This window comes from Rhinopithecus roxellana, chromosome 4, assembly GCF_007565055.1.
Source record: "Rhinopithecus roxellana isolate Shanxi Qingling chromosome 4, ASM756505v1, whole genome shotgun sequence".
In the NCBI taxonomy this organism is placed as follows: domain Eukaryota; kingdom Metazoa; phylum Chordata; class Mammalia; order Primates; family Cercopithecidae; genus Rhinopithecus; species Rhinopithecus roxellana.
In genome coordinates, this window is record NC_044552.1 from 8,857,253 (window position 1) to 8,876,611 (window position 19,359).

General features: G+C 41.8%; 1 protein-coding gene across 1 annotated transcript in view; it reads left to right on the forward strand.

The window, feature by feature from the left end:
• ELOVL2 (ELOVL fatty acid elongase 2) overlaps positions 1 to 14,128 on the forward strand; it is a 61,135-nt gene extending 47,007 nt beyond the window's left edge. Inside the window, exons 5-8 of the mRNA XM_030929547.1 lie at positions 2,983 to 3,154; positions 7,704 to 7,828; positions 8,313 to 8,447; positions 11,050 to 14,128. Coding sequence (XP_030785407.1) covers positions 2,983 to 3,154; positions 7,704 to 7,828; positions 8,313 to 8,447; positions 11,050 to 11,175 — 558 coding nt within the window. The 3' untranslated portion in view covers positions 11,176 to 14,128. The remainder of the gene's footprint in view (positions 1 to 2,982; positions 3,155 to 7,703; positions 7,829 to 8,312; positions 8,448 to 11,049) is intronic.
• Positions 14,129 to 19,359: the final 5,231 nt, after the last annotated feature.

Genomic DNA, 19,359 nt, shown 5'->3' on the forward strand with positions numbered 1-19,359 from the left:
GCCCTCAAGAAGTCTATAATCATGGTGGAAGGTGAAGGGGGAGCAGGCATGTCACATGGCAAGAGAGGGAGCAAGGCACAGGGAGGTCCCAGACTCTTTCAAACAATCAGATCTTGCAGTAACTCACCACAGGAAGGGCACCAAGCCATTCATGAGGGATCTGCCACGATGACCCAAACAAACACCTCCCACCAGGCCCCACCTCCGACAATGGGGATGACATTTCAACATGCGGTTTGGAGGGGACAAACATCCAAACTATATCATGGATCTGACAGCAGTCACCTGTGAATGGTAAAACTATTCGGTGAAAATTGAATAGAAACTTCATAATGACTGGACTCAATACCTGAACTCACTGTTCAGTCTGAATATCAGTGGAACAGCTAGAAATTATGTACCTCCTGATGTGAGGCAGTAAGAAGTAGACAGAACCCTCTGCAATATTCTTACCAAAAACATTACACCTGAGTCTAATCAAGCCTGTAACTCTAATTGCCGGTAACAGAAAACGCATGTGTAGAGAAACAAGTGAAATGATACTAAGAAACAATCTTACAAATCTATAATATTAGAAATTCTTTATAAAGCATCTAGTTTTTCTAAGAAATAAAAGACATGAAAGAATGGGCAGAGCAAAGAGAGAGAACTGTTATTGGTTAGAAGACACCTAAAAACCGTTTCAAACTAATGAAGATGGATCTTGTTTGGATCGTGATTTAATTGTAAAAAGACGTTCTGGGGGCTAGGAAAAAAATGACATATTTGAGACCGAGAAATTTGAACATGGATTGGGCCATTAGAAGATACTAAGGAATCGTTAATGTTGTTAGACAACATAATGACTTCATGGTTATGTTAAAAAGTCTCCCTATCGGAAGTATTTATAAATAAAATGATACCTTAGATTTGCTTATAATATTCTATACTTCCCACTCCCCTGCTCCCCAAAATGGTAGAAAGTGGAATTGATAAAAACTAGATTGGAATCATATTGAAAATTCTGAAGCTTGGCATTGGATGCTGAGTATTCATTTGACTTATTCTCCCTGCATTAGTGAATGTTTGAAATTTTCTATAACTAAACATGACATATTATTAAGACAGATATTAGAAACCATTTAACTAAAATCTTTAATATCAAGATGGACCTTTTTTTTTTTTGAGACAGAGTTTCACTCTTGTCACCCAGGCTGGAGTGCAGTGGTATGATCTCAGCTCACTGCAACCTCTGCCTCCTGGGTTCAAGCGATTCTCCTGCCTCAGCCTCCCGAGTAGCTAGGATTACAGGTGCCCACAACCACACCCGGCTAATTTTTGTATTTTTAATAGAGACGGGGTTTCACCATGTTAGCCAGGCTGGTGTCGAACTCCTGACCTCAAATGATCCACCTGCCTCAGCCTCCCAGACTGCTGGGATTACAGGCGTGAGCTACCATGCCAAGCCAAGATGGATTTTTTTTTTTTTTTTTTTTTTTTTTTTTTTGAGGCAGAGTCTCACTCTGTCGCCCAGGCCAGAGTGCAGTGGCACGATCTCGGCTCACTGCAAGCTCTGCCTCCTGGGTTCATGCCATTCTCCTGCCTCAGCCTCCCAAGTAGCTGGGACTACAGGTGCCCGCCACCACACCCGGCTAATTTTTTTGTATTTTTAGTAGAGATGAGGTTTCACCGTGTTAGCCAGGGTGGTCTCAGTCTCCTGACCTCGTGATCCACCCGCCTTGGCCTCCCAAAGTGGGACATTTTTAAAACATCTTCAAAACTGCAATACAAATAAAGTAAGATATTTCTCTGCATACATTTTATTTCTAATGCATTACCACAAACCGGTGCATTTTGGGATACCATACAGTTCTCTAAAGGTTGTTTTATATTTATTTGGAGTTTAATACGTCTGAAGGTTAATTATCCCATCAGACATTAAGATGGTTGCTGCCACACCTTATGATGGCCTTCTTGGGAAGTAGACAGTACAGCATGATATTTTAATTTCAAGATTCCTATTATGTAATGTCTTTAAAAATATGTTTAATGTTAGTGGTAAAAACACAGTGCCTTTAACTAAAGAAATGTCTTCCTATAGATGAGACTGACTGAAGGCCTTAAGAAGGAAAGGATGTGTTATCATGACCTCCCACCGTTAGCAAGGATGAATAACGCCTTGATTTTTAATCTAGTCATCTGAGGAAAAGACACAAAAGATGTAGTCATAGACTGCCCTTGGATAATCTAAGAGCCAAAAAACATAATACTTTAGAAGAGCAGAGGAAAGTTATAATTGAATGTAACAAACAATAATGACCTCCTGTTGAGTGCTAGGCACTGAGCAAATGTGAGTGACAGTTTCTGCCCTTGAGTGATTTGCTATCTATTGATAGATTCATAACACTAGCTACACTCTATTATGGCTATTGATTATGGAGCCATAGTTAAAGTAATTTGAATGCAAATGAAGCAGCAATTCAGCCTGAGAAAGGAAAGGGCTGGGTGAAGTTCCAGAGAAAAGGTGGCATTTAAGAGGAATATAGTAAAGGATGACTGGAACATGCCAGACCTGAAGTAGGAAAGGAGTGCTGGGAGCAGAGAGAAGAGTTTTCATTGCTGCAGGAGGAGTAAGCAGGCCACTGTTCCAGCACACAGGACACCGTGGTGGGGAGCCTGTAGGAGGCTGGTGGGAACAGCAGCCACCCAAGCCCATGGGAGATCCTGGGTTCAAGCCAGGAGTCGTGGACTTGGTTCTGCAGGTGTAGAGGAGTAACCTGATCACACGTGTGTTCTGGAGAAATAACTCATCTCTTGCTAGAGTGGGGTGGATTGCTTGAAATAAGGAGAAACTGGAGACGAGGACACCCAGTGAGCTGCCTTTTCAGCAGTGAGAAAGAAACAGCAGGAAAGCGCAGGCAGCACGCAGAAGGCCGAGCAGTGGGGCGGCACCAGGAACACTGCCATTTCTCACCCTTTTCTCCCCTTTACCAATTTCTGTAGGTAGCCAAGGTGCTTTGGTGGTACTACTTCTCCAAGTCAGTAGAGTTCCTGGACACGATTTTCTTTGTTTTGCGGAAAAAAACGAGTCAGATTACTTTTCTTCATGTATATCATCATGCTTCTATGTTTAACATCTGGTGGTGTGTCTTGAACTGGATACCTTGTGGACAAAGTAAGTTATTTTGTTAATTCTTCTGTTTTGAGGAATAGCTCTTAGAGACCACTGGTGCTGTCTTGTATTGAGCATCGCATGCAGATCAGGAGAGCATGAAGGGAGGCCTAGAGCACCGGCCTCGCCCCAGCAGGATGCCCGTGTCTGCCAGGGGCCGTGTATTCTAGTGTCTGGTCTTTGATACAGGCAAAATCTGGGCCGAACCTTAAATTTAAAACTGTTTTCTTTTCCACGCATCATATGTCCCATGGTCAGATATGGGAGCTGCTTCACTCTAATCCCAGCTGCTGTTCTACTCCTGTGGAAATATATCACCTTCCACAGTCACCACTTTCCCGTGAAACAGATTGAGGCATTTCAACTTTTAGGATTGCTTGTTTTCGCATTCTGGAAAATTAAGGTTACATCTCTGAGTGACCTACCAGATTTTCCTTTTTTTTAAAACTGAGAATCACAATAAGAAATATATTTTATATCACAACCCAGTGCAATCATCCATATTTGTTCATTTTCTTCTTCTTCTTCTTTTTTTTTTTGAGATGGAATTTCACTCTTCTTGCCCATGCTGGAGTGCAGTGGCACAATCTCAGCTCACTGCAACCTCTGCCTCCTGGGTTCAAGCGATTTTCCTGCCTCAGCCTCCTGAATAGCTGGGATTACAGGTGCCCGCCACCACGCCCAGCTAATTTTTTGTATTTTTAGTAGAGACAGGGTTTCACTATGTTGGCCAGTCTGGTCTCGAACTTCTGACCTCAGGCTATCCACCTGCCTCAGCCTCTCAAAGTGCTGGGATTACAGGTGTGGGCCACCCATTTTTTTTTTTTTTTTTTTTTTTTTTTTTTTAAGAGAAACAGGGTCTCACTCTTCTGCACAGGCCAGAATGCAGTGGTGTAGTCATAGCTCACTGCAGCCTCGACCTCCTGGGCTTCCTAATTAGCTGAACACATGCATATACCACCAAGCCCAGCTAATTTTTTTTTTTTTTTTTTTTTTTTTTGGTAGGGCTGGGCATAGTGGCTCACGCCTGTAATCCTAGCACTTTAGGAGGCCAAGGTGGGCCAGTTGCTTGAGCTTAGGAGTTAAAGACCAGCCTGAGCAACATGGCAAAATCCCATCTCTACCAAAAAAAAAAAAATACAAAAATAGATGGGCGTGGTGACATACACCTGTAATACCACCAGCTCCTGAAGAGGCCAAGGTGGGAGGATGGGCTTGAGCCTGGGAGGCAGAGGTTGCAGTAAGCTGAGATCACGCCACTGCACTCCAGCCTGGGAGACACAGCCAGACTCTGTCTCAAAAAAAAAAAAAGTGTAGACATAAGATCAATTTAATTATATTCAACCAAAGCAATATACTCTTACATGATTTCTAGGCCCCACAACCCAATGTCTAGAGGCATTAATTCCAAGCAGTTGTTTTCTTTTAAATGATTGATTTCATTTTGGGAAACAGGTTTCAAATGAATATATATACATGGGTAAAATTACTCTGTGCTAGTGTTGTCTTATTAAAGAATGTTTATGGTCCCACTTATATATGAAAACGTGGTTATGTTAACTGGACAATGTATATATAAGAAGTTAAAGTATGTAAAGTATAACTTCAGCCACATTTTAGAACACTGTTTAACATTTTTGCAAAACCTTCTTGTAGGAAAAGAGAGCTCTTTACATGAAGATGACTTGTTTTATATTTCAGATTTTATTTTAAAAGCCGTGTTTGTTAAACAAGAAAAAACACAAAAGAACCCCTGATTCCTGGTTCATAATTCTATATTCTTACTCACTTTTTCAAGTCACCTATTTTGTTGCACAAACTAATTGTTAACTATTCATGGAACAGCAAACAAATGCCTGTTTAATAAAGAACTTTGACCAAGGCTATAAATGCCGATTACATTATTGTCAGTATTGTTGGTTATATTTAAATTTTCCTTATAATAAAGCACACTTTTATTTAAAAAAAAAAAAAAGTGTAGACACAGGGTCTGTGTTGCCCAGACTGGTCTTGAACTCCTGGGCTCAAGCAATCCTCCCCACTCAGCCTCCCAAAGTGCTGTGATTACAGGTGTGAGCTACTATGCCTGGCCCTCATTCATGTTTCTATGTTTTGTGTGATATTTGATGAAACACTATTTACCCTGGCTCTGTATGATGCACAGTGTATATTTGTTAAATCTTGTTTCACTTTTACAAAGACTTGATGACCATTCTCACTGCATTGACTTCACCATTCACTAATGGGTCAGTTACGACCTACAGTTTGAGATGCACTGAGCTATAGGGAACAGTACTTTGTTTTTTGTTTTTTTGTTGTTGTTGTTGTTGAGACGGAGTCTCGCTCTGTCGCCCAGGCTGGAGTGCAGTGGCCAGATCTCAGCTCACTGCAAGCTCCGCCCCGCCTCCCGGGTTTACGCCATTCTCCTGCCTCAGCCTCCCGAGTAGCTGGGACTACAGGCGCCCGCCACCTCGCCCGGCTAGTTTTTTTTTTTGTATTTTTAGTAGAGACGGGGTTTCACCGTGTTAGCCAGGATGGTCTCGACCTCCTGACCTCGTGATCCGCCCGTCTCGGCCTCCCAAAGTGCTGGGATTACAGGCTTGAGCCACCGCGCCTGGCCAGTACTTTCTGTTTTATACTGTCTTGTACTCAATAATTTAAAAATACTATATGAAAAATCAGAACATGTAAAACTTAAGTCAGAATGACTTTGTTCTAGGATTGAGGATCTTGTAGAGATGATATTAGGGGAAAAAGTGCCCGGGGATATTTGGAGTGTCAGTGACTGTGAAGGTACAAATGACAACTGGAGTGTGAGGGAGGAAACTGCTGGGAGTGCAGGGGGAAGAAAGAAACAATTGATCGCTGTCCTAGATGGATAGAGATCCATTTCTTGAGTTTAGTTATTAAGGAAGGACAACTATAATCAATCTTAGAGGAGAATTACCAAGGTTAAGTATTTTTATGATTGTCAAGTTTCATTACAAGTCACTAAGCATCTAAAACCCAAATCATCACTGTGTAAAGACGTAGTTCCATGAATACTGTGACAATTTCTGCCTAAGAATATTAGAAAAATGATACTTGATGTGACCTACCAGAGCAGACTTTCAATTTTTTGAAATGCCTTAATCTGTATCACAGTGAAATGGTGACTGTGGAAGGTGCTGAATTTCCACAGGAGTCAAACATTATAAGCAACAACTACTCATGGTTCATTAATTGATGGAAATGAAAAGTCATGTGGGTAAAGAAATACCACTAATACTATGCTGCTTGGTAGTCTGAAACTCGGTGTTTTCATATAAATTCAAGTGCCATAACAGTTTATTTCAGCCAGTATTGGTTGAGAATTTATTCTATGCATGCTATTGTACCTTTTGTTTCTTATTTATTAATTTACATTTAGCTATCCAGATCACTAATCTAGGATTAAAGAACCAGGCTAGAGAATTTAAATTGATTTATTAGCCAGCATATGTGCGGTGCTTTTTAATTCATATATTATCTCCGTTAATTTCATCCCAATTAAGAGCTAGTTATTATTATACCTATTTTCCAGGTAAGAAAATAAAAATTTACAGTCAAAGCAATGTCTCCAAGGGGACATAGCCAATGAATGGCCCTCTAATGCCACAGTCTCTCCCACCACAGGATAGCTCACAGAACAGCCATCTGGATCCCAGGCTAACAGCTGAAGAGCATTCACTTTGTGCCAAGCATTGTTCTAAGCACTTTCATGTACTGATGAAATCCTCACAACACTGAGTTTCCTTATTTCCAACAAGTGATGCATCTGTGGCATCTCACCTCTTGCAGCTGAATCCTTTCAATGCTTAGCTGACCCAGCAGGGAACATCACCCTTTCTTCATGGTTTCCTGAAGCCTTATTCACCCATGGTGGAGGCAGTTACAGAGATGTTTCATGAGGTTGATGGCAGGGGCCTGGATTTTACATCCTAAAAGTCCCTGCGATGGCCAGTCACTGGGAAGGTCTCGCTGGCCAGTTTCTCCTCCGCCCCAGCCTTCTCTGTCTCTCATTCTTTCTCCAGCACCTCCTGGTCCGTAAGTGTCTTTCAGATAGAATTTATTTACTTAATTATGAAAGCAATATATTTTGTCTCTCTAGCACCCTGTTCAGCCATGTACAAAAGGCTCTTTCTACAGTCAATATGTCTTATCAAAGGTTTAGCTAAAGCAAAGACAATTCTATTTTAGAGGAATTCTGCCAACAGCTTTAAGCTAGTATTTCTTTTCCTCCCTAAGTAGCTGACAGTGACAGTTAAAGAGACAGTAAAACCTTGTAGATAAGGCATTCCCTGTGTGTGGGGCATTCTGAAAAACCATGCCAGGCTAGTCCTTCTATCGTGGAGTTTTTGCTGAATCTTGGAACTCACACAGTCATTGGGGGATTAGTGTGGATTTTGTTATATGATCATGTCATATGTGCGATTCATTTTCAATTATGATGCAGAAAAAGACTCTCACTTGACAAAGAAGAGTGAGCAATCCTTTCTGGAAGAATAGTGATTTTTATACTGTACTTTTATAGGTTTCTTCGGACCAACACTGAACAGTTTTATCCACATTCTTATGTACTCCTACTATGGACTTTCTGTGTTTCCATCTATGCACAAGTATCTTTGGTGGAAGAAATACCTCACACAGGCTCAGCTGGTATGTTGTCCCCTCTTTTAGCTTTTCTCTGTGTGGCTCATGGATGAGGAAAGGAAATAGAAATCTGTCTTAGAAGTCAGAGGGCTTTTGATGTGTGATGAGGCTGCCTATGTTTTTTCCAAAATTGGCCTTTTAAGAATTAAACTTTTTGTGTTAAAATGCCCTTTGTGTATGCAATTAGCTTATAATGGAAAGTTCCTTGCTTTGACACGTAGATGAATACTTTTCAAATTAATGTGTAAGTTAAATCCTTTTTGTCTAAATAATTTTAACTGTGACTTTTCCATGTGGAAATAATGGGCAATTTTACATACTAATTTCAAATAAGATTTCTGGATGAGGGGGCTGCTTCAGCATCTTTGTTTTGTTCCTACATAATTCTGAGAGTCCTAGGAGTTCATTTCTGAATTGATCAAGCTTGGCCGCAGTGTCTGTGTGGCACAGCCTGGCTCGCTCACAGAGATGCCCTCTCTGCCGTCCCCAGGTGCAGTTCGTGCTCACCATCACGCACACCATGAGCGCCGTTCTGAAACCGTGCGGCTTCCCCTTCGGCTGTCTCATCTTCCAGTCATCTTATATGCTGACATTAGTCATCCTCTTCCTAAATTTTTACGTTCAGGTATGTGGAATGTAAATGTTCAGCAGTAAAATATAACAGATTGTGCACTTTTTTTTTTTTTTTTTTGAGACAGAGTTTCACTCTCATTGCCCAGGCTGGAGTGCGGTGCCGTGATCTCGGCTCACTACAACCTTCATCTTCCGGGTTCAAGCGAGTCTGCTGCCTCAGCCTCCCGAGTAGCTGGGATTAGAGGCCTGGCTAATTTTTGCAGTTTTAGTAGGGATGGGGTTTCGCCATGTTGGCCAGGCTGGTCTCAAACTCCTGACCTCAGGTGATCCGCCCACCTCGGCCTCCCAAAGTGCTGGGATTACAGGCGTGAGCCACCGTGCCCGGCCTAGATCATGCACTTTTACATTATATATTTAATTTTACTGATTAAATATTATAGTAGACATGCTTGTAGATAAATTCAGGTAGCAGATACACAAAGTGAAATTTGTATTCCTAACTTCTCTGTCCACACCCTCCTCCTCGAAGTGTAATTACAGTTAATAGTCTAGTGGGTGTTTAAAAAAACATTTTTCAATGCATGCACATAACATTTTATCAAAAATATCATTGGATTATGTATACATTTCTCAATTTGCAGTATGTATTTGTACCATGCTACCAAAGTCTGACATCTGAAAGTTAAAACTGTGTATAGTAAGACAGATCCAGGAAATGTGAATGGAGCAAAGCAGGGGCTTCTTCAATGTTTTTAATGTATTGAATTTCATATTTAAAAATTGTTTCCTTCTCAGCTACCCTGATGTTGCAGGCTCACTGTTCCTTTGGAAAAAAAATTCCTTTAAGGCAAACCAGAGTGGAAAGGTCACACTGACTTTTTCTTTATCAAGTGTCATTTTCTTTTTAATTAACAATTTAAATGGAAGACAGCTTCCAAATGCAATTTAAAAGCCACGCTATTGTACAAGAACAGATGAAAGCTCTAACAGAGAAGAGGCCTCAGGTGGATGTAGATTTTAAATTGCTCTCTTTTGTGGGCTGGGGAAATGGAAAGCTTCGTTTAAAAAAAAAAAGTACATTTATATTCAAAACTGTACTTTTGAAATTGTATTCAACTGTGTATTTTTTTCAGACAAATAAGAAAGTGCTTTATTTTTTAGCTTGCATTTGCTGAAAGTTAACCCATAGTGGTTTTTATTTTTATTTATTTATTTATTTGAAATGGAGTTTTGTTCTTGTTGCCCAGGCTGGAGTGCAATGGCGCGATCTCGGCTCAACACAACCTCTGCCTCCTGGGTTCAAGTGATTCTCCTGCCTCAGCCTCCCAAGTAGCTGGGATTACAGGCGTGGACCACCATGCCTGGCTAATTTGTATTATTAGTAGAGACAGGGTTTCTCCATGTTGGTCAGGCTGGTCTTGAACTCCTGATCTCAGGTGATCCGCCCACCTTGGCCTCCCAGAGTGCTGGGATTACAGGTGTGAGCCACTGTGCACATCCCCATAGTGGTTTTATACAGTGCAGAACAGTGGGAACGGAATTTTGACAGCTTTTCAGGTCTTGTATTTCTGAAATTGGACTAGGCGTTGTCTTTTATAAGAGATAAAGGTTTCCTTTGAAGATTTCCAAAGAAGTAATCAACGACGAGACCAAACAAAGCTATGTGCAGGTGCGCAAACCCCCGCCCCCACCTTCCCAAAACAAGCTGAGTGTTAAAGGGAAGCTAAGGGAGTGATTTGGTGCATGGTGTTGAAGACTGAAGAGAATCGCATAGCCCAGCAAAAGTAGGTAATGGCATTCAAAGCCTTAGCCCTACATGCTGGTTCAAACTGAATCTTAGTTCTGAAGTCAAGCATATAATTGAAGTCTGGACCCTTGTTAATACTATTGCTTTTTAAAAAATAAAAAAAAAAAAAGTAAAAATGAGATGAGAGATCAGGTATTTTGTCAGAATAGGAAGGATATGCCAAAAACTAGACCAAGCCAGAACCCCAGGTATTGGTACTTTTAAAATAACAGCACTTTTTCACTTGAATTATTTTTTAAAGTTTTATCTTTCCAAGTGAGCAACTAACGCAGAATACTTTGGATGCTAACCCCAGAATATACAAATCCTGACCTCTAATATTCATTGAAATACATGCATTTGTTTTGGTCTTTACCCTATTTTTAATCTTTAACCAGAAGTTTAAAATTAATATTACAAACATGAAATCGTATTAGAAAATCCAGCACCCAACTGGGCATAGTGGCTCATGCCTGTAATCTCAGTACTTTGGGAGGCCGAGGCGGATGGATCATCTGAGGTCAGGAGTTTAAGACAAGCCTGGGCAACATAATGAAACCCCATCTCTACTAAAAATACAAAAATTTGCCGGGCATGGTGGTGTGCGCCTGTAGTCCCAGCTACTCGGGAGGCTGAGGCAGGAGAATCACTTGAACCTGGGAGGCAGAAGTTGCAGTGCATGGGGATCGCGCCATTGCAGTCCAGCCTGGGCGACAGATCAAAACTCTGTCTCAAAAAAACAAAAACAAAAACAGAAAATCCAGCATCCAACAAAATCACGTACTGTTTTAACTATATGCAATGTTAAAGACAAGGTCTTATTAAATAATCTCTTTATTTTTCTCTTCAAAATATACACATCCAACAGACATACCGAAAAAAGCCAATGAAGAAAGATATGCAGGAGCCACCTGCAGGGAAAGAAGTGAAGAATGGTTTTTCTAAAGCCTACTTCTCTGCAGCAAATGGAGTGATGAACAAGAAAGCACAATAAAAATGAGTAACAGAAAAAGCACATATACTAGCCTAACAGATTCGCTTGTTTTAAAGCAAAGACTGAATTGAAAGTTACATGTTTTAGGATAAACTAATTTCTTTTGAGTTTATAAATCATTTGTACCCAGAATGTATTAATATATTGCGATTAGGTGAATCTGTTCCCTGAATGCTTTGATCAGCATTGAGGTGATGCTGACCTCTGAGGACCTCAACTGGTGCAGCTTCTCCCTCCCTCCCTCCCACAGACTGAACCTTTCGCCAGAAGCTGTCCTTATAACGCCTTATACGCATACACAGCCAGGAAACGTGGAGCATGGTTTCTCACAGAAAGTCTCCAAATAAAAAGAGTTTTGTGCAGATTAAAATGTTTACAACAAAATGTTAATTATATTCTAAATACAGGGTATGTTCTAATCTATATTAAGCAATAATTACCAGTGCATAATCATTCCATTTGTTCCTTTAGCAATCAACCCTGGAAAATATTAAAATGGGATCATACACAGAAGACAGAAAAATCTAGCAAAACTTCTCTAAGCCAGAGTCTTGTCTATCAAATTCCCACAACCACTCCTGATTCTAAATTTAGTGATATGGTAATGCAATTGGTATTTCTTTTATTTTAAATATTAGTTATTTTAAGGAGAAAAAAATGCTTCTGCAAGATTTTCATAATTCAGGGGCTTTGGATAGGATTGTTCATCTGTTTCCCTAATCATTCATCTGTTCATGTCTCCCTCCTGTACCAGTCAACCTAGGTTACTAAAGATGCCATGCTCCACATCACAAGTAGTGTACAAATCTGGCTGCCCATTTCCATTCTGAGCAAGGACTGGAGTCCACTCCGACCTCTTTCTTTGAACACACATGCTGCTCGAATATGTATAAATCAGAATTAGCAGAGTGATGGGAGCAAAATAGGCACTGAATCCGTCAACTCTTTTTTGTGAGCCTACTTTTGAATATTACCTCAGATACCTGTTGTCACTTTGCAGGTTAAGTTTTTGAAGCTGGGAGGAAAAACATGGAGTAGCTTGAAAGATTCCAGCACTGAGCCGTGGGCTGGTAATGAGCCACGATAAAAAATGTCAGTTTGGCAAACTCAGCACTCCCGTTCCCCGCTCAGGTATATGCGATCTCTACTGAGAAGCAAGCACAAAAGCAGACAAAAATATTGAGTATTTCCTTTCTCCATAAGTGCAGGGCTGTTACTTACTGCTAAACTCTACCAAGAACGGAAACAAAGAATATTTTCTGAAGATTTTTTTGAAGATTAATTTATACCCTATAAAATAAAACTTGCCAACTTCGGTGAAGACACTTCATCTTCTCTCCTACCTTATTTTTTTAAATAAGTTTTTAGGTCCTGACACTGACATCAAATACACGCACACCAGAAAGGCATTTCCACCACCGTCCCCACTCATTACCGTCCAGAGTGCCTTTCTCTCTTGGCTTTTTTTCCCCTTTGAGCGCTAGTTTTAAACTTTGGGCATTTAGGATCTGGGCGTATTTTTTGGAAGGTGCCTAATGCTTAGTCTCGAGGGTGATGCACTGCACCTGCTTCCTTCCCTTCAGTGCGGCCAACCCATTTCTGTTGAACAGATGTCTCCTGTCTGATGCCCCTGACTCTTCCATTTATCTTTCTAAATCATTTTCTGAAACTGACTTGCTCTAGGGTGCTTCATCACCACTTCCATCTTGCATCACCTTCTAACTGTACTGTCTTGTTCTCTCCCAGCAATTCATTTTAAAACAAGGGCTAGCTTCAAGCATGACTGTTAGGGCTCCTCTGTGACAAAACACAAGTTGGACCAAGGAGAAAGCCCTTTGGAAAAATTGGACCTTAGTTCAGTTTAGGTCTCAAATACAGGCTAAAATCTCTGACCAAAGTGCATTCCAGGTGAAAATGAGACTTGGAAGACAGACTGGTCTAATATACTCAGTGGTCATCACATTCCGCTTATTCTTACTTGCCAGTGAGGCCCTGGGGTCTCAGGGCACAGCATACCTGCCACTTTGGATGTTTTCCAGGACTTCGTATCTGTATGGCAAGGAGGGAGCTGTCCTCCAGCAGAGAGTCAAGCAGCTTGAACTACAAGGCAGCTTGAAACCTCTCCGATGAAAGTGAAAAATGTGGGTAGTTTATACTTGCAAACTAATTCCAGAGACTAGAGAGAGGTTTCATTCACGATGTGCATTTCCAATTTGGTCTTTAATTCAAGAGAAGCTTCATAAAACACGTATAGCCTTAAACCATTCAAGGGCTAATTTAAAAAATACAGAGTTATAAAATCTTAACCACAAAAAATAAACCAGGTAAACATTTTCACCTGTTGTTAAGTGTTGTAACTTCAAAAAACCAAAATGCTTAATGTGATTTTTCTAAAACTATTGAAAAATTAATATTTCTACAATCTATTATAAGAAGAAAATGGAAAATGTTTTCTCTCAAATTTCTTCTTACCCATGGGAATGAAAATAGTTAAATACTGTAAAGCATATCTATTAATAATTCCCCCAGTTTTTTAAACTAACAAAATAGAATGTTAACTGAATGGAATTAAACATAGCAGTTGTCAAGCCATTAAAATCACATATTGAACTATTTAGGCATGTTACGGGGTAAAGTCCTCACCCCTGCATTTGAGAAATTTTATTTTTATTTTTATTTTAAGGCAAAACAGTATTTACTGTGATGGGCAGAACAGCCTTTTGTATCTAAGAGTCCATTTTAGTTCTTTCCATATTTCCATATCGTTTTGTGACTGTTTCTGGGGACTTCCTTATTTGGAAAATATGGATATCATTTTGTTTTCACTTGAAAGTAATTATATCTTAAGAACATAGTATCATGAATGGAGTGGACAGGGAGGCTGGAGAAGCCATTTTTCTTTGTAGATAAAAAGCATTCTCTATGATTGTTGTATAATAAATTGATTTTTACACTAAATGCATGTTGCGAGTTTTATTTGGTTCAAAGCAGTTAAAATGTATGCCTGCATGGTACTCGAAATGACCTGTCACTTGGGGGTTATTTTTACAACAAGGCATTATTTTAGCAATGAATTTCAGACATTAATTCTTCTCTTGTTTCAGTGAGCAATGGGTTATATTATTACCTTTACATTCTATTCACATACCAAGTTAAGCTATTTCAAAAAAAGGCCATTCACAAGAAAAATTTAAGGTTAGCAGAGGATATAAAGGCAATAATAAACAAACAAATTGCTATATAAAACCACCTGGGGAGGAGCACTGCATTTGTTTGAAGAGAAAATGATAGGCTGGAGCGACGTCGTGCAATGCGCTGAAACCCAGGATGCCCTTCGGAGAGTGCCTGCCCGGGAGAGATCGTGGTCAGCTCAGCTCAGGAGGTGAGTGAGGCCTGACTGTGAGGCTGCCTGGGAGAGCAGAGGCCAGGGGCAGGACCACAGGTTGGCGTTTTGTCAGTGTAGAGAGTAGAGTTTTGAATGTGATAGTATAATGAGAGACAGGTCCTAAAGAAAACTACAAAAGAGGCCGGGCGCGGTGGCTCAAGCCTGTAATCCCAGCACTTTGGGAGGCCGAGACGGGTGGATCGCGAGGTCAGGAGATCGAGACCAACCTAGCTAACACGGCGAAACCCCGTCTCTACTAAAAAATACAAAAAACTAGCCGGGCGAGTTGGCGGGCGCCTGTAGTCCCAGCTACTTGGGAGGCTGAGGCAGGAGAATGGTGTAAACCCGAGAGGCGGAGCTTGCAGTGAGCTGAGATCCGGCCACTGCACTCCAGCCTGGGCGACAGCGCGAGACTCCGTCTCAAAAAAAAAAAAAAGAAAAGAAAACTACAAAAGATGTGCTTAAAGTCTGATTACAAAATTGCTTAAATTCCTGGATAGTGACAGATGGGACGGTAGATTTTAAGGAAGGGCAGGGGGGGAACAGGGAATGGGAGAAGTCTTCATTTTAACTATCTGAATGGGAGCTAGAGTTTGGGGTGGGAGGTTAACATTTTAAAAAGGAGCCTTCCCTTTGTTATTTTAAATGGTGGGTGGAACTTAATAAAACTTTTGTGTTTAAAAATAAAAGATAAATCCTATGTCTCTATGGCAAGCCTAATAACTTGTCACAAACTAAAAGAACTGCATATACAACAAGCGTTCACATAAATAAGCCTCTTAATTTCTTTATGTAAAGAAAAGATTCTCAGCATGTGTTTTTGTTATAGCAGGCTTTCTTCCAAGACAAATTACATTTCCATATTTAAGGAAGAGTTTCTCTCCAGGGTATGCAAGGAAATAATCACTCCTAGGAGACTAACTACAGTCACCTCAGGATTCCTTGACCTTCAGTAAAACATAGCTTTCAGTCGTAGGGGGGAAAAAGACAAAGCTATTGATTTGTGGGTCATTTTTCCATCTTAAATGGCACTGCAGAACACTGGAATAACACTGAGGGGACAAGGAAATCTGTAATCTGTACCCTCATTGACCAATTGGTAAATGCAGTCATTGTGGATCTTACGAGCAGCCCACCGGGAGCCTGTTCTGAAAGTGTTTGTGACCAAATCACATTTGGTAGGCTGAGGAAGGGGAAGCTTGTCACACATCCCTTGATGTTGCGTGTGCCATAGTGTATAGCTACCTGTATGCCTTGAGATGGGCATTTTCTCTTATATTTGCCACAGTCACCATCACTCATCCTTTTTCTTTTTTTTCTTGAAACAGAGTCTCACTCTGTTGGCCAGGCTGGAGTGTAATGGCGTGATCTCAGCTCACTGCAACCTCTGCCTCAGCCTCCCGAGTAGCTGGGATTATAGGCATGTGCCACCACTCCCAGCTAATTTTTTTTTTTTTTTTTCAGTAAAGACAGGGTTTTGCCATGTTGGCCAGGCTGGTCTCGAACTCCTGACCTCAGGTGATCTGCCCGCCTCAGCCTCCCAAAGTGCTAGGATTACAGGTGTGAGCCACCGAACCTGGCCCACTCATCCTTTTTATTCAGCCTATTAACCTGGCTGGCCCCTGAAGGCATTTGAATTTGTGATGCCTACACACTGAACAACAAAAGGAGAAAGTCTATACGGTTTTGCCTGGGCCCATATGATACACTTAGAGGGAGATGAAACACAGACTTATCGGCAGTGGCCTTAGAAACAAATGATAGATGTTGCAGACTTCTCTGAAAGATGGAAGCACTGTACGTAAGGCAGTTCATGTAGAACCAGCTTCTATTTTTTTTTTTTATTTTTGAGACGGAGTCTTGCTCTGTCCCCCAGGCTGGAGTGCAGTGGCGCAATCTCGGCTCACTGCAAGCTCCGCCTCTCAGGTTCACGCCATTCTGCCTCAGCCTCCTGAGTAGCTGGGACCACAGGCACCTGCCACCATGCCCGCTAATCTTTTTGTATTTTTAGTAGAGACGGGGTTTCACCGTGTTCGCCAGGATGGTCTCAATCTCCGGACCTCGTGATCTGCCCGCCTCTGCCTCCCAAAGTACTGGGATTACAGGTGTGAGCCACCGCACCCAGCTACGAGCTTCTATTCTTTTAAAGCTAGTTTAGACTTACGGAGTTTGATAAACTCTGGAAATAGTTATATTCAGTTGAAAAATTGATCAAATCTTGTCCAGCACTACGTATCGTGGTAGTGATACAGAATGATCCAGATGAAATATCTGTTCTCAGAGTTCACAGTCTAGGAAAGTAGATAAACATTTAGTTATAAAATAAGTATTGAGGCTGGGCACAGTGGCTCATGCCTGTAATCCCAGCATTTTGGGAGACCAAGGCAGGCAGATCACGAGGTCAAGAGTTCGAGACCAGCCTAGCCAACATGGTGAACTCTTATCTCTACCAAAACTACAAAAATTAGCCAAGCGTGGTGGTGTATGCCTGTAATCCCAGTTACTTGGCAGGCTGAGGCAGGAGAATTACTTGAACCCGGGAGGCAGAGGTTGCAGTGAGCCGAGATCACACCACTGCACTCCAGCCAGGGTGACAGAGTGAGATTCCCGCTCAAAAAAAAAAAAAAAACCTTGCCAGAGAAACATCCCTAAAGGAAGTAATGCCAGAGGTCAGTTTAGATGGGTGAAGAATTCAAATAGACTTCAAAGAAAGTGGTGTCCTGGAAGCCAAGGAAAAAGAGAATATTTAAACGGTAAAATGCTGCAAGGCAGCAAGGTGAGCAACTAGTGAAGGAAAAAAAAAAAAAGGCACTGAATTTGGTCCTTGAGAGGCAGTTGGCAAATTGCAGGGGCCTTTAGAATGAATGGGAAGTCAAAGAAAAACAATGATCAAGCAAGCCACATGAAAATCCTTCCTATGAACTAGGGATGTGAAGGAGCAGTTACAGTAGTTGCTGAGAGGGAGGAAGAGCTAAGGGGTGTATGTGTTGAATACTTCCAGGAGCATCTGAGTGACTGCAGCTGAGATGGGGGAGGAGGAAGCAGTAAGAAAGAAGCTGGCCCCTTGCTCAGCTCATGGGGCAGGGGCAGGGGATGCTTCAGGTGCCTTTGTCACCACAGGGAAAAATGCCCACAACAACATGCTGGCGAGACTGCAGAGAAAAGGGAATGCTTATCCCCTGTTGGTGGGAATGTCCATTAGTTCAGCCCCTGTGGAAAGCAGTTTGGAGATTTCTCAAAGAACAGAAGCCTGGATTACCATTCAACCCAGCAATCCCACCACTGCGTATCTACCCAAAGGAAAATAAATTGTTCTACCAAAAAGATACCTGCATTCGTATGTTTATCCAGCATTATCCACAATAGCAGAGACACGGGATCAACCCATGTGCCCATCAACAGTGGATTGGCTAAAGAAAATGTGGTATATATACACAGCCATAAAAAAGAATGAAATCATGTCCTTTGCAGCAACACGGAAGCAGCTGGAGGCCATTATCCTAAGCAAATTAATGCAGGGGCAGAAAACCAAATCCCACATGTTCTCACTTACATGTGGGAGCTAAACCTTGAGTACACATGGACATAAAGATGGGAACAACTGACACCGGGGGCTCCAAAAGACAGCGGTGGGGGGATTGAAAACCTTCCTATTGGGTACTATGCTCACTATCTGGGTGACAGGGTCAACATAAGCCTAAACCTCAGCATCACACAGTATGCCCTTTAACAAACCTACACATATACCCCTGAATCTAAAATTTAAAAAGTTTTTAAACCATAGATTTCAATAAAAACTTAATGACAATACAGGAAATAAGACACTTCCCTATAGTCATCTATGGTCTCTAGCAAATCCCCCTGAAAGCAGTCTACTAGAGCCCTGAACCCTGCAAAAAATAGGCCTCGGTCTTTGTCACAGGAAGAAGGATGGGGAAGGAGTCAAGAGGGGAGGGTGGTTCATGCAGGCCTGGTCAGCTGAGGTTCCAAATACAAAAGCCAGGAGTTCATCTGCTGCCTGAGGGCAAAGCAAATCCTCAGGAGAGCTGCTCGGAGGACGGAAGGTCAGAGCACAGAGGAACACCCAAAATGACAAATGAGGCTGAGGCCACAGATGGCAACAGAGTCTGCTGGGGTAGCTACAGGGCTGTTCCCTGCTACAAGTGAGTCAAAAAGGAAGGGAGCCTGAGTGCAGAGCTGGGAATGGGCCCAAAGGTTGGCTCAGTCCCCAGGGTCAAGGTGAGGAAGCTGACACTGCTCTTTTTCCCTGAGGGCTGGATGTCAGCATCTCCAGAATGCCTCCTGGTCCAGCCTTCTCTCCGTGTTGCCTGGAAAAGCACATCAATTCCTGCATCCTGCCACCCCGCCCTGCCTTTCCAGGCCTGAGCAGCTCACACACCACCTGGCACAGCACTCCCCAGGCTGTTTTCCTGTTTCTCTGTGGAAGTGTTGGACTGAGGTCTGTCTCCCCATTAGACTGCCACTCCTTGCAGACAGGGGCAAAATCACATTGAATCCATGGCACCGAGCACAGCACATGGCACACAGGAAGTGCTATAAGGATTCCCTGAAGAAGACAATGTGGAATACAGCCTCTCTGGTGAGTATTTTCAAAGAGATGTCCCCAATATCCCAAGCTCATGGTTTTTGCAACTTCCATCAACTCATCCTCAAAATCAGCTCTTTAAATCTTACACCTACCATAGCCTCTCATCTCTGTCCCCTCTTTTTCATTCCCAGTCCTGTTTTAGTTGAGGCCTTTATTGCAACAGTAACCTCTCCCAGTGTATTGAATGCAG